Source organism: Crocodylus porosus, unplaced genomic scaffold (assembly GCF_001723895.1).
Source record: "Crocodylus porosus isolate Cpor-Errol unplaced genomic scaffold, CroPor_comp1, whole genome shotgun sequence".
NCBI classification, from domain to species: domain Eukaryota; kingdom Metazoa; phylum Chordata; order Crocodylia; family Crocodylidae; genus Crocodylus; species Crocodylus porosus.
Genome location: NW_017728931.1, coordinates 61,186,002 through 61,201,774, shown reverse-complemented (window position 1 = coordinate 61,201,774; position 15,773 = coordinate 61,186,002). Strand labels below are relative to the sequence as shown.

At 41.6% G+C, this 15,773-nt stretch overlaps 1 protein-coding gene across 1 annotated transcript in view; it reads right to left on the bottom strand.

Annotated features, from left to right (window-relative positions):
- ATF7IP (activating transcription factor 7 interacting protein) overlaps positions 1-15,773 on the bottom strand; it is a 138,560-nt gene that overhangs the window by 7,636 nt on the left and 115,151 nt on the right. The window contains exons 13-14 of the mRNA XM_019543919.1: positions 7,013-7,168; positions 5,284-5,469 (exon numbers count right to left, since the gene is read on the bottom strand). Coding sequence (XP_019399464.1) covers positions 5,284-5,469; positions 7,013-7,168 — 342 coding nt within the window. The remainder of the gene's footprint in view (positions 1-5,283; positions 5,470-7,012; positions 7,169-15,773) is intronic.

The window sequence follows — 15,773 nt, the reverse complement described above, 5'->3', positions numbered from 1 at the left end:
TGGTGAGTGCGGGGCTTTTCCTTTTCCTTTTCAAGTGCCAGGAGGCTGGGCTGGGTGGTAGATGAGGCTGGGCAGGGCAGCCATGGGGGCTTCTTTCACAGCTCCCCCTGCCCAGGGAGAGGCAGGTACAGCCAGAGGAGCTATGGGAGAACCTGCAGCCGCCTGGCTGTTCCTGCCTCTACCTGGCCAATCTGAATTGCCAAATTCCCCGAATCAGCACCAAATCTTCCAAAGCTGATTTGGCCGAACTGATTCAGGACAGCGATCCAAGACTTTGAATCAAATTGCTGTCCTCCAAAATCGGCAGAATCCAAATCGAATACTTCCCTATTTGCACAGGCCTACAGTCCACTACTGGTGACTCACACTTTCTGACCTGTATCAGAGGAGATGTGCTTTAGGAGTCTGTCTGAAAATAACTGAGGCAACCCTGTGAAAATGAGCATCAGATCTGATGCTTTGTAATGATAAGCAAACATATGCACTGCACCCCCAAACAGGTGCTTCACTTTCCAGTACTGGAACATTTCTCAAGTTAAAGAAGCTGTTTGAGCTCTTCTAGACAAAGACTGTCATCTCAACTCTTGATCAAAAGTGGCCACTTCATAACAGAGCTTTATATGACTTATGAAAGTCTAATTAGACAGTTGCTATAACATGTATTTTCACTCTCTTCCCATAAGGTTCAATTAATAGAGGGATAACTTGAGTGTCATAGTCTTTTCAGTTAGCAAGAATGCCCTGAGAAAACTTTGGGTATGAAACAGCTTTACTTTTGTTTGAATGTAGCTTTGGGAAAAAACAGGTAGGTGCTGAGATGAAAAGTCAAAGGCTGCAGAGACAGAGTCTCACAGTTGCTCTATTTTTAACATTCTCTCTTCCCCTTCTGGTAGATGCTACTGCTTCTAAAACAGTTATTTGAATGGAAAAGTAGAAGAGAAAACATGCAGCTCTCTACCCAAAAGGCAGACCCTTTAAACTTATCAGTACCTGATTGAGATCCTAAGGAGGGAAGAGGCTGTTCTACCTGTAGACGTACCTGCATAACGCCTTACTAGAAGCTAATGGTATGTAAAGGTGGAATGCCTCTCGACTGGAAGTGGAAAGGTATCCCTAGATGATTGTTAGGGAGACTCCCAAGGAATTCTTTAGTGACAGAAGATAAAGTCATCTGCTATTTCAATCCAAAACAACCAGCTGGTGTTTATGTGCCCTAATAATAAACCTCTTCCACTTGGACAAGCAGCTTCAGAGCGTCCTTTTAACTGAGGCTGAGAATATTCATACTTCAGCTGACCAAACCCTCTCAGCTTGTTTTGTCCAATCAATATCTATGCCTTAACATGTAGGGACCATAGAACTGGAGGAAGATTCTGCCAGTTTGAGAGATCCCATTAGCTAGAAAGGAAATTATACTGGGGAGGGGGCCTCCATGAAGAAATTTTCAGGTCTGACTACAAGAACCAAGTAGCTCAGTCATGCTGGTGCTACTATGATTATCCTCACTGAATTTTTCCTTAGCTTCCCGAATTTATTTTGGATCAGCATAATGAAAAGGTAAGCATACATCAGGTCCAAGGAACAACAGATCAGAAATACATCAGACATGACCTTCTTTGGGAAAAATGTGAAGATAAAGTCTGGCGTGCTAAACTTGTGTGTGCACAAGAAGCTTCCTCAAACAAGTTCCAAATGACGTCTTGAAACCAATCTCAGATGATTAGTCAGGTCTACTAAGGTTTGGTATCTTTCTTGGTGCAAACAGGATACAGATCAAATAGCTCATTTCTATACCCCACAAAAAAGAAAACCTGTTACCAAGCAGAGCATATATAATAGGAAGATCCAGCAGTAGAACTAGTCTACTTCTGCCTAGGGTATCAGATCTGGTGCTCTGATGATACCAGTGACAATGACTGGTGATACAATAGCACAGGGGTGAGCAAAATGTGGCCTGGAGGCCAGATGCGGCCCGCCAGGCCATTCTATCCAGCCCGTGGGGCCCTTTAAAATTTAGAAAATTAATATTAATCTGTCCTGGGCTGCCAGTCATGCAGCCCTTGATGGCTTGCCAAAACACAGTAAATGGCCCTCTGCCCAAAATAACTGCCCACCCCTGCATTAGCATATCCTCTTCTAAAGTTCTAAACTTTTGGGTGCTTCCCAGGTGGTACACGTTTTCTGTGCTGGTAACAGTATAACTGCCTGCCTCTGTTGTGTTCAAGGCTTCATACATGTTTGCTTTTATACAGGAGTACAGACTCCTTGGGAGCTCTGCATTGCTCAGAATCCTCCAGAGAGCATAAAATCTCATCTATCTAATTTAAAACTCTACATCCCTTAAATGGAAGATCTTTAATTTAAATTTACCTCTTTAGGGACTCCTGATAATTTGAACTCAGAGAATTTCCTTATGACACTTATGGTGTCAGAGCATCAAGGATCACCTGGACTCTGGAGAAGCATGTTCTACAATTTTACATTTGTAAACCAAGGACAAAATCTCATAAGTGGTCTTGAGGAAGCCTACCAGCAAATTTAGAGACAGAGTCCCAAATTTAAGTAATCGTGCACTGCCAGTAGGGTCTGGTTACTGGCCATTTTAATTTGAAGATTTGATATTAAATATATTTTCCATCCAAATTTATCTAGTTTCTTCAGCTACTTGTCTTAAAATGCTGCTTTCTGCTGAGCAGTGTACATATAAAATTGAGTACGAACATGGACACATTGACCTCTCCAACAGGAATATCTTCAAACAAAAGTCTCCAGCTCATTGAGTTCAGCTTAGAAAAGACTTACAAATGGCACATTATCTAGTATGTGCTCCTCATCCAAACACAATACGCCTGTGGTGTGCACATCATTTAGAGGCACTGTTGCATGCCTAAAAGAATTATTAAACCTGGATATCTGTGTGGAGTCAAAGACAGTTCTGGATTCCAAGGCGACTCTCAGGCTATGTCTGTACCTGCAAATACTGCACTTCCTGCTCCGCTGTCAGGACAGAGCCAGGCACTTCTAGTAGTTTCATGCAGCAGCTATGCTTCTCGAGAGTCATGTACACCATAAGCAGGCACCAGGGGCTGACACAGCTGTGACAGCTGGCAGAAAGCACAGGAACATATACATCAGTGACTATCAACCAGGGTGTCAAGAAACCCTGTGTTTCCTTGAGATCCTTTCAAGGGTGCCAAGGGGATGCCATGCAGTGTTATTTGGGTGGGCTACCATGATTCACAAAATAAACCCAAAGATTTCCAATAGGAATCCACAGTATTAAAAACATTCTTATCAGGTGTGATATTTCCAAGTTCTCTGCAACAGAAAAGAGTCAAAACCTAAGTTTCTAAGGGGTGCCTCAAGTCTAAAAATAAACTTACTGGTCTACGTGAATCTTTACCTGGCTGCCAGGTGGCAGCAGGAGTCTTGCTCTACTCCATCAACGGGCTGTAACTGTTGGTAGAAGGAAGCATTCTGCTTCTTCACAGAAGTTTAGATACAGATGCACTCAACATTTTGCCAACAGAACCTGAGTGCTGCTAATAATACTTTGCTGTATAGATTAGGCCTCAGACAAAAATGGACAGTCTTCTTTTTGTTACAGAATAAAGAAAACATTTATCAAAAGAACGCTCAGAAGTAACCCCAAAATTGTCTGTCTCTGTTTATTCCTATTTACAAAACATGAGGCTGATCAAACAGTGAGCCAAGAGGCTCAGAGGTCGTCACAAGGTGCCACTTGCAGCCAGGGGTGGGGTTGGAAGGGCAAAAAGGAACTAAAAGACAGGCGAAGTGACCTCTTGCCCCCTTATGCAATTGGGTGCTGGCATCAGGACATTTTAGGCATGGTTTCCACAGGCCCTGCTGGCCAAATGAACAAAAACTCAAGGGCATGGGCACACATGCCCATCAAGCGTGGAGTATGTATGGACAAGCACTCAAAAGAACATTTTCTGCAGACTGGCATTCCACAGTGATCTCTCAAGTACTGACCAGGCTCTGGTATGTTCAAGGCCTGAGGCAATACAGCTGCAAGAAATGAATTGCAAAGATTCTGTTTAGGCTTCATTTGCTAGAAATATACTGTTTTTACTGATACTCTGACAAGGAGGCCCATCTCAAAACTAGGGATTAATTAACTCAAGGCGCATACAACTAGCAGATATGAGTTTGCTTCATTCTCAGAACAAACAGTGGTAGTGACCATTTATAGCTGTCGTGGTAGACACGTCCATAGCAAAAGAAAGGAGACAGATGAAACAAGGAATTATAAAAAAGCAGTTAAAAAAAAACTTGCACTAAATACAGAAGTAGACTGATGTGTACATCTAAATTCCTTATACCTGACATAAGGTATTTACTCAACACTAAGAGGAGGTTCCCCATAACATTTAACATGGGGAAAAAACCCCACCTGTCTTAGAATTGAGTATGAGGCAGCAGGAGGCAGGCTGCAGCTCGGCCCTGACCTGGATGGGGGCTGCACCCCCTGCCACATCTGCACTCCCTGCCTCTCCCTTTCCAAGCCTTGGGCCCTTACACAGTTCAATTTCCTAGCTCCCCTAATTAAGTAATTAGATTCTGTATATGGAAAATTATAACAAATTCATAAATTTCTCTGTACAGAACCTAAGTATTTCGGGGAAGGGGGAAGAGTCATCTTAAATTCAGGGCAGTCTTGGATTTGGTAAATATGGCAAGATTGACAAAAATAAAGCTTGTTGCCGGGGGATAAAACAAGTTAATTTCCCATAGTATAGAGAGGAATTCACTAACACCTACAGCACATATTCTGCACAGCATGGGACAATGCAAGTTATGAATTTACATTAAAATGTTAGATGTGGAAGCTGAATGCCCAATTTGTAAGCCATACCTGATTTACCATGCTGGTTTAAACAGTAACATGTAACAGTAAAACAACAAATTGCTTAACAAGATTTCTTATTTCCTAATCAGGGTATCTTAACAGACATCTCTAGCCAACCAGATGTTTAATTACATTACGTGCTCATAAATGGTTTGGGCAAATCATCGCAAAGTGCATGCAAGGGAGTGTCACTGACTGCAATGACTCCCACCTGCAGGAGTTCAACCTTCCCTCATCCACGTTTGCATGAGGGGTGCTTTCAAGTAAACAGTCTTAATGGTATGAGATTCACTCACATCTTTGTAAACTAAAAATTCATCCCACAGCTTTGCATAGCACTGTTTAAAAAATCTGGGCAACAAGAAATCTGGTGTTATCAAGATACAGTGAACATGAAAAGGGACTCTTACCTCCACTCTGTGGGTTGACCTGCCTTAAACCAGGGCTCTGCATGACAGCTCCTCTCACAGGATTCGGAGCTGGAGGTGCAGGAAGAGTAGTATAGACCACCTGATGGTTAGCAGGAGCTCGTGGTACAGGGAGCCTTGCAGCAGTCTGAGTCACTGGACGATGTGTTACATTCACTGTTGTCGGAGCTGGAGGAAGGGGCAGGAGAGGGGGGCAGGGAAGAAAGGAGATCACACACTGAAGTTAGGAGTAGTCCTAAATTGGAGTCATAAAGATTAAAATGAGATCCCATTTCAGAATGCAGACATCTTATATGACTGAGCTGAGCAAAGCAATAGCAGTCTTTATGCGACTCAACTAGCTGTATGTGTTTTTAGGAAGAGATTAAGAGGATATAGCAGGTTATGGTCTAAGCAAAACTGAAACATTTTTGTCATTTCCTTAACATGTGGAAATAGCAAAATACATGTAATTTCTAGGTAAACAAAGACAACCATTATAGGATACCCCAAAAAGTAAAGTTTAGGCCAAAGAATAACATTTTAGCAGGACTGCGAACACTCCAAAATGGACACACTTTACTACTAATTGCATCTCTTCTTCAAAATACTAGTTGAATTCTGATTCCAAGTGCTACTATGGGAAAGTCAGGCTGGTAGAAGAATCAGCAAAATAGATTTCTGAGGGCAGGAATCTAATAATTTCATGGCTAACTGGAAATTTTTCCTTCACATCCTTTTGACTTTGAGTCATGCTGTAAAGATGAATAAACTTGCTTTAGTGTCTAGACTTGCACAGCAACCACAGAACCTATTACTAAGGTAATCTGCAATCCAAAGAACTGTGTCTTCTGCCATGCCACACATGCATGGCAGGAAGCACAATTGGGATTTGATCCCCGATCTGACAAATCATGTGCTATTGTTGGTGCAGAGGGAGCCTGGGATTGTGATCTCAGGCTCCCTCTGCACCACCACACAGCAAGCTGGGAGCTTGGTGTTCCTGTGGCTCGCAAAGCTGTCAGCTGACTGGTGCTCCCACCTGCAGGAGTGCACAGGAGCCAAGGGCTCCCATGTGCTCCTATAGCCACAAATGACAATCAGCCGACTAGCACTCCTAGCCTCAGGAGCACATTGGAATCTTTACATACGCTTGGTTAATCACATCTTAGGTGTAATGTTTGCCAGGGGCCTGACAGCAAGTTGCTGGACTCGTTATTCTGGTGTCATCCTTTCAGTTATTCAAACCCTGCAACTAGTAGGGTACCTAGTACCTGAACACCCCTCTCTTGGACAGCTACTTATATCTTTTAGTGGCCTCTCCAGCTGCCTTTCACACGGCCAACAATGTTGCTAGGTGGGAATCTTCTACTGAACCTCCTCTTTTAATTGGAGTACAAGAAACAACTTTGTCCTGGACCATTCAAGGTTCTCCTTTTCTAATTCTGTGATTCCCAGAAAGGGGCAGCATCTATGGGACCTAAAGCATCTAAAGCTATCCTGGACTTTGTGCCCTTCCAGGATGAGCATCTTCCTCCTGCTTCACTTTTTATACCTTTGAAAGAACCCACATAGATTAGAAAGGCCTGGCTGGGCCTTAAAAGAAGGACAATCTGCTAAAATATGGTCAGAATATTCATTGGACAAATGTAAGCAGATGCAAGGAATAGACAAGAGCCTGTTTTTAAAAGACAAATTGCCACATGCATAGAACTAGCCAAAAGGAAGTTACCTGTAGGTAGTACATGTATGGTGGTCTGGGAAGGTCCACTTGTTGGCACACCTGTCTGCTGCAAAGGAGTCGTCTGCAAAGGCTGCAAGGGGCGAGCCGCGGGTTGGGTGGATAGGCTCATTCCAGACACACCTGACGGATTCTGCTTTTTGGCATCTGCTTCAAAAACAGAATGAAATGGTAGACAGTAGCAAACAGAATTTGAAAAGTCATTGGGTTATTCTAGGTACTTTCCCTGCCTCGCTTGAATCACAAAAAGTCTTCCACTATGCTTGCCAGTGTGGGGGCTCTTCCATATTTTCATTCTTCAAGCTATTATGAAAAAAATCCTCTTAAGGACCTGACTCATCATCTTGATCTGAGACTCTAAATATTTCATTCTGTTATCACCACAAAATGCTTGACAGTCCACTGACAGTTCAGAGCCAAAAACCCATGAAGCCCCTGGCCTCTTTACTATTCATTTCATCCAAGAAGAGCACAGACCGACTGCAGATGCTTCCTCAGCCTGACAGAGGGTGTTTGTGCCCAAAAGCTGGCAAAGAAGAATTTTTTCCAATTACTGGAGTTGGTCTAATAAAAGATATCACATTTACCCAAAGAATCTTGTCTGCCTGTGTCCTTAGACCAACATGGCTAGAACCTATACTCATGTTACTCCTACAATGTTTAAATACTTGAAGCAGTGATTTTTCAACCACCTCCAACTGAAAAATCTCTTCCACAACTCAACAATTATGCATTATTTTTTAATTCAGTAAAGACATGGTGTACTTTGCTGAATAACTGTGGTCATGCTTCAGAATTTCCCCGCTCCTAATACTGGCTGACATGCATGCGTTCTCCTACTGAATTCATTCCTTTTAGCCTAAAATTAATTTAATTGCATTTCTCTTTTAGAATTCCTTCCAATGTTTTTTTTTTCTAAGAATGATATAAATTATGATGCTCTTTCTTGCATCAAGATGCTGCTTACCTTGCCCTGCTGGAGAATGTGGAGAAATCCTACCAAGTAAAATACTCTTACGTGCTTTAGTAAAAGCAAGTTAAAATTAAGTATATCGCAATTCCTTCATCTACAAGGCTAATGAGGAAGAGAAGAGACAGCTGATCTGTTCCTAGATGTCCTGGATGCTGTAAGCAGATGGGGGAGGGATGTGTGAGGGGCGTGCGAGACAGCTACAATGAAAAAGTGAATTTTCTAGTGCTAAAAATCCCACATAAACAAGTGTGCCGAGGAAAGCTTTAATGGTTCTCCCAAAAGACCTGGACTGACAAGTGTGCTTCTAGCACCCACTGACTTATTTCAACAGCCCACCCAGAATTTTAAGATGCAAAGAATCAGACAAAATCAGCACTAGCCTCTTAATAAAGTACCAGTACATAATGGTGATAGGAAACAACATGCTTTTTAAGGTGACAAGAGACTGCATTAACTCCATTAAAAGGTAGTAAAAACGGTTTCAAGCTTCAGGCCAACACAAACCCTGAAAAATACTCGAAGTGTTTCCACTCTTCAGAGTTATTTTTATGGCCTTACCAAGAGGTTTCAATGAAATAAAACATCTGCTCTAAGAAAACAAAGAGAATCCTTACCAAAAAATCTGACCTTGGTTTTGACCTCATAAATTTTAACACAAACAGCAAATAGTTTTAAGCAGTACCCTTCACAAGCTGTTCTGTGGCAGTACGAAACTACCGTTAAAGACCACTTAAACAAAAACGCAATTACAAACATTAAGAATTTACAATCTTACTATTTTCCTACCACCGGACTACTCAGTATGTTTCAGCGATGTTACTCGAAGGACAAAGTAGCAGTGAGTGAAGAATGAAAACCTTTTAGAACAGGTGGGCAAAATATGGCCCGCGGGCCACATCCGGCCTGCCAGCTGATTGGATTTGGCCCGCAGGCAGGCACCCACCAATATACTGTATCCAGCCCTGACTGTGGCTGTCCCTGCTGCACTCTGCCAGGGGCCGAGTCCTGCCCAGGGCAGAGTGTGCTACGCTCCTAGCCTCCTCCGCCAGCAGGCAAAGCTTCTGAGCAGGGTGCCTGCTGCTGCCGTTTCCCAGGGAACAGCTGGGCTCCCTCAGCCTCCAGCAACTCCTCCTGTCCCTGCTGCAGCGCTCTGGGCAGCAGGTAGGAAGGGGAAGCTACAGTGTTGAGGGGAATGGGGCGGGCTCTGCCTGCAGCTCACTCTGGTCCTGCTCAGGCTGGGCAGGGGAGCGTGTATAGATGGAGGGGAGAATGGGGGACACAAAGAAGCTTGGCTGCTCACAAAGCCCTGATGGGCAGGCAGGGACAGACAGGAGTGGGGAGCAGCAGCAGAAGCCAGTGTGCAGCTCCGCCAAGCAGGCACATGAGAGAAAAGCAACGGCAGCAGGAGCCAGCACAGGCTTGGCTGCAGCCCTGCCAGGCAGGTGCAGGACAGAGACTAAGAGAGCTCGTGATGCCAGACTCGGCTCCCTGCCCCGCTCCTCTCACGCAGGGGTGTCTATTGGTGCCAGCCAGTAGGAGCTGTTTTCCTGCCCTTTGCAGCACACTGCAAGGCAGGCAGGCAGCGCCGATCCCCTCCCCTCTCCCCCGCCTGTGACGGGCTGGGCTGAGCCACATCGCAAAGAGCAGGCGGGGGGAAGTCCCGTCCCCATGCACTCACCCAACCCACCTACACCCCACACATGTGCCCTTACCCCCTGTTCCCCTCCATACCCACATACACAACCAACACTGTCCCACACCCCCAACCACATACATCACACTCACATACTCCCACACCCCTCATACACACAGACATGCACCCACATACCCTAAACACACCCTACACCTCAACCACACACCCCACACCCACACCTCCCCACATTCACCCACACCCCCTCAAACCCACACATGTCCAACAGTTCCACTGACACTGAAACAGTAATTTTCCCCACACCCCAACCACACATCCCACATATACACCTGAACCCCCCCTCACCCACACCATACCTAGCAATCCCACACACCTCACCTCCCTCTCCTACCCCTTCACACACAATATACAAGCAAACCCCCACCCCTAAAAGGAGTACTTCATGGAAAAGGGGAGAGACGCGCAGTGGCAAAGGTCAAGAGTCAGGGGCAGGGCCACCCCCGTGGCACTTGATGCCTCACCAAAACTTGTTAAGCGGTCCTCCAGCCAAAATAACTGCCTTCCCCCATTTTAGAATGAAAGTGCTTTAAGACAAACGAAGATGAAGATCTATTTCACAGAAATGGGAACTATTTCACAGAAACTGCCTGTGTGCCTGCCTTCATGAACTGAGCCCTCCCATAACAGCAAGGTATGGCTGACATCCTATAAGCCGTTGCTTACTTAGATACACAAACAAGTTAGCATTATTCCCTAAGAAATCTTTTGCCTACTTTCAAATGGTAGCTTTTTGCACAGAAAACCAAATATTTCCCCACAATCAAGAAGTTATTTTGCTCTCTCCAGAAAGGCAGCCCATTGGTGAGGGCTACACCAGTTCACTACAAAAATTATATCAAATTGCTAAATATTTACACAAAAAGGGCAGTGGACAACCATGTTACAGTGAGGAATTTAGATGTTATCGATGTACTGAAACCAGTGAGCTAGAGATGAAAGTCTATAAATCCCATTACTAAGAACTCAAATCTTTTTCAAATCATCTTATCTAGAAACAACAGCTTGTAAAAAGATGGTATTTCTGTGACAACATGCTTCAGATTAATTGCAGAGTTTTATTAAAATAATCCAACTAAGCCTCTTAAAATTTGTTTCCCAATCATTACATTTCAAAATAAATAGATTTATTCAACCCAAATTCTACAGTTTATAAATAAAACCGCTATATTAATCTACAAAAGAAATTCACTTTGATAGCAGGAATAATGAGATACAGTATGATAAAATTAACAAATGGTTATGAACAATAAAAATACCAGTTATGTGACAGAAGTGAAAAGGGTAAGTTCTCAAATAAATAAAAGAAATTGAAACCAGAAAAATAGGTGAATTTGTACCTGCAGTACTTAAACTGAATAGTTAAAAACATTTTTAGAAAAAGAACAAGTACAAAGAGAACTACTTTTCTGATCCCCATTTCATGTACATCACATTTATCAAAAAACTTATGAATGCTTAACCTTTGCTTGAGAAAGTCAGAGAACTGCAGGAGAGCTTACTGTGCTCCTGTGGAGCCTCAAGTGTCATTGATAAATCAAGAGATCAGTTCAGATTCAAGAATGTTCTGTTGTAAATTATACCTGGAGAGGAAAAACCACAACTGCTTTTCAGACAACAGGTTTAGCTGTAGCACCCACTGCCAAACGTGCATGTGTTTAAACAGATATTAGCATACTGGCAGTGGAAGCAAAACTCAGTGCTTAAATGCAGTTAACCTGCGACAGATTTCTGTTTTCTATCACAGAACATTGTAACAATGGGTGTATGCAACTCTAAGTCTATTGAGCAATGATTTTTTTATTAAATTTATCAAATAAGAGTATCTAGAAAACAGAAAATATAGCATAAAGCCAAGAAAGCAAAAACAATAATTCAACTACAGACCTATTTATGGTCTGATGTCACTAGCAAAAATAAAAACAATGTTTGAAGGAAAGAATGCAGACATGGAGTTAAGTGGAAAAACATGATAGGTTTTACCAATAGCATCAATTACTTGAGCCGTGCTATTTGAACTTCATTGTCTGGTAAAAGAATGGGTATCTACTCAACTCCCATGACTGCATTAACATACTGCACACGATACCACATGGGAAATTATTAAACTGCAGAATATCATTATTAGTACAGGAACTGTAATATAGGTAAGGAACTAGCTAAAGGGAAGACAATCATGGGTAGTTCTGAAAACAGAATAACTGGGGTGGAGAGCAGTTAATTGTGGTAATTCCTAAAGGATTAGTTTTGAGATTGATTTTCTTTAAGATCTTTATTTAATGCTGACACAATAAGCAGAAATGTGTTAATGGAACTAGCTGATGAAACAATGCTGGGCAGCACAGCCAACACAGAGGACAACTGATTTATCACAAAAGAAGATGACCTTGGCATTACAGTAATAAAGACAGGATGAAATTCAATAGTTCAAAGATCAAGGTCACATATTTCAAGACTAACAAGGAATTCTACTATGTTTTGGAAATGACTGAGGAAGAGAAAGACTTGGGTATATTAACTGAGTGAAGAATAACTGAGCCATCAATGCAATGTACCTATGATAAAGACAACTATTACCTTAGGATGCATATCAGATTACTTAATTTCAGCAGACCCAGGGAAGAACTAAATGCCACTATACATGGTGCTAGTAAGACCTTTTATCTCAAATAGTACATGTTCTACTCACTCATATTCCACAAAGATAAACTCAAAACTAAAACAGGTACAGAGAAGGGCTTTAATGACCATCAGGAGAATGAAGAATCCATCTTATGTAACGAATACTAAAAGGATTTGCTTTAAGAAAAGCAAAGCAAAGGCTGAGAGGCAATTTGGTTGCTTTATACAGTATAGATACATCAGTCAGTGAAGGGGAATGAACTTTTTAAATTAAAGACCAATCCTGGCACAGAACTAATCTGTACGAACTGGTCATGAATAAAATTGAGCTGGAAACTAGATTAACTTTTTAAATCATCAGAAGTGGGAAACAACCTATCTGGAACAGCCTTCCAATAGAAATACTTGAGCACGGACCACCTTTTTGCCATACTTAAATACTGCCTACTACACTGATACCTGAACAAGAAAGACTAGGGCTCCTAGGTACAAAGCTAACATAATTAATTTTAAGGTGTGGCCCGATAAATTTATGTATGAGATTATATGGATGTAGTTAACTGAACTTGACAACTCAGGAAATCCTTTCCAGCCCCATTTCTTCCTATGGAGTCTCTGATTCAAATGTTACTATGAATTCATTTATTTTTTAAAATGTTTAAGCAACTTACAGTTTGGATCTAAATGGCAGTCTATATACACAGCGCATTCTAGGTAGGAATATGAGCTGAGTTCTAACTTGAAGTTCTTAGGCAAACAGAGGAAGAAAAAAAAGGGAGAGAAAATTATACACACATGCACATATATTTAAAAAAAAATTTCACTTCCCACTACTCCCTACAATCTTCAACTTGGATAAAAGGGGCAAAGTAAGTTCATGGGAGTCATACTTGCAGGCTATGGTCTGCAAATATTTTCATGTAATATGGCAGCATAATATGCACGGGTTCCCAGAAATAAATGGGCTATTCTGCCTCCTCTCTGTACATTAGTTGACAATGTAACAGTATCAGGAAAGTTATCTACCACCGTTAGATTAGCTTACTTGTTTCTTGTACCTGTCAACTCTACAGAAATCATACTAGTTTAAAGGTTACTATTTAGATAATAAAATCAAAGGCTGCCATTTATCTCATCATCGTCCTAAACTCCTGTGAACGTAGATAGGTTTCTCCCCTCATATGAAGTTCGGTTTCCTTCAACTTGTTCTCCCATGTAAAAGACACCTGGATTTCTGGACAGCATTTTTTTTTTTTTTTTTTAAAAAAGAGTCAGATGTTTGTTGAAACATTAAAAACACTTGTTTACTTAATTTAGATTTCACCATTCTTAGAACTGGGGACAAGCTTATACGCATAAGAAAAAAAACCTCAGCTGATCCAGAGAGTAGGGAGCTGAATAATCACACCCTTGAGTTATTTCCAGCATGATGTAGAAATCCACATTATCTATCCTCTATGCTTACGTAAAATATACAAATGTGAGTACTGATGGCATTGGTTTGAAATCTTGCTGGAGCCCTGCATTTCTCTCTGGATATTCTATGCATCTTACAATATATGCTCTATTTTAGCTGTACTGTCAACATAAGAAAATGGAAATTCCATTTTAAGAGCCGCACCATAGTGCTATGTTTAACAGAAAATCTACTGTATGGTAGACATCCATCCTTTCATATTTTTGTCATCATGTTTCCTGACAATATGTACAAATTCTTAAGTGCCAATGGGTCACAGTCCTATCAGTTGGTTTATGAAAGGAAAAGAATGTTATTTTCTCACTTGGTTTCATTGGTCTACACACCAGCTCACATGGATCCATCTCTTTGGACCTTAGGGTCAGGAAACAGCAGCTGGCTAATCAGGAACAAAGTTGTGATACTCTCTGCTGGAAAATTCCTCCCATGCTGTAATCTCAGGTTTGACTCTTACAAAAAAAGTTCTAACTTTTGGAGTAGATTGTTTATAAGGAGATAACAAGAATCTATACCAGCTACAAGAATTGAAGGAAAGGATATATGAATATCACCCTCTACAAGTTTTGGAATTGTGGGAGTGACCTCGCTAAAGGAATGACTTTATGGAGGTGTTCAGTGGAGGAACTGTTTAATATCAGACATATCCTTCCAAGAGCTGAAAGATTTTCAAACAGGTTCTCTCATTTAAAGGATATGAAGATTATCTTACTTGTTTTTCTTAAGGCACCTGATTACATTCAGGTAAAACTTGACTTGATGTTAGAATGCACACCATATTTTTGAGGCGGTTTCATTGGCCAAGAATGCTGTTATAAGCGCTGTTTGTTTTTTGCTGCAGGAAGTACTAACAAGAAACATGTTTGTAACGTTGCGTCATTTTTGTGGTTGTGTAGTATTTAAGTTGGAAGGATAATGAAGCAAGATATAGCTGTCTTTTCACAAAAGTTAAAATGTTAAGGCTGTGTTTACTACTATTCCTATTTCCTAATTTTCAAAGGTGTAATGCAGAGAGCCTTCTCTGCATCTTCTGTGGATAACACACAAACCAGAGTCTGCAACAGAGTAAGTTCTGCTGAAAAAAACAATTCCCTTTCTTACTGATACCACTGTACCTGGCCTGGCCACTGAACCTGGAAAGGTCCAAAAATGACAGAGTCTATTAAACACTGACGCCTGTGCTGTTATAGTGTTTTTCAAGGAGAAGCTTAGGTCTGATAAGAAACAGATGGACAACTGACTTATAGAGGTCCACACTATAATTGAAAGCCTGAGGCATCTATATTTACAGCAAGTGAAAATGCTTTTGGGATTGTTTTTTAAAGTAAGACTAGTGGCAAGAGGTGTAAGGTACTGCAATCATTTTGGTGCAGACCCTTCTCTCACAGCACGTTGAGGCAAAAGAACGAAGAATTTTGGCACTGTCCACTTCATCACATTGGTCTGCTGCTGTTTGTCACTTTAAAGGACCAAACCAAAATGATACAATGGTAGCCTTCCATTAACAAAGGATCTTCAAGATGTTGTAAAAATCTGTAGAGATCTCACTGCAGGTGCCTGTGCAACTCTGTATGTGAGACTGGACTTTAAGCTTGCAGATCTGTCTGATCTGTATGTGCCCCATATGCTGCTTCCTACTCCTTTATAAGAGGATACAAGCTGTAACCCTTCTGTGTTCCCTTGAATTCAAAGCTTGTGTTACTGAGGATATGTAAAATTGAAATGGAATGTGGAATCCACGTTGATTATATCATCACAAAGGCCCATCCATTACTATAAGAGAGCAGATCTTTCTTTGAGTGTTTATCATTGCTGAGCCAGTTGTATCAGACTTCCATGGGTGGTGAAAGAAGGGAGTTTAAGCTTCAGTCAGTTAAAAAAAAAAATGATTACAGTACTGCTCTCCCAAAGTTGGCAATGCCAGGGCAAAACATTTAACATGAGTCTGTTGAGGTTACTCCATTTTGCAGTTTTT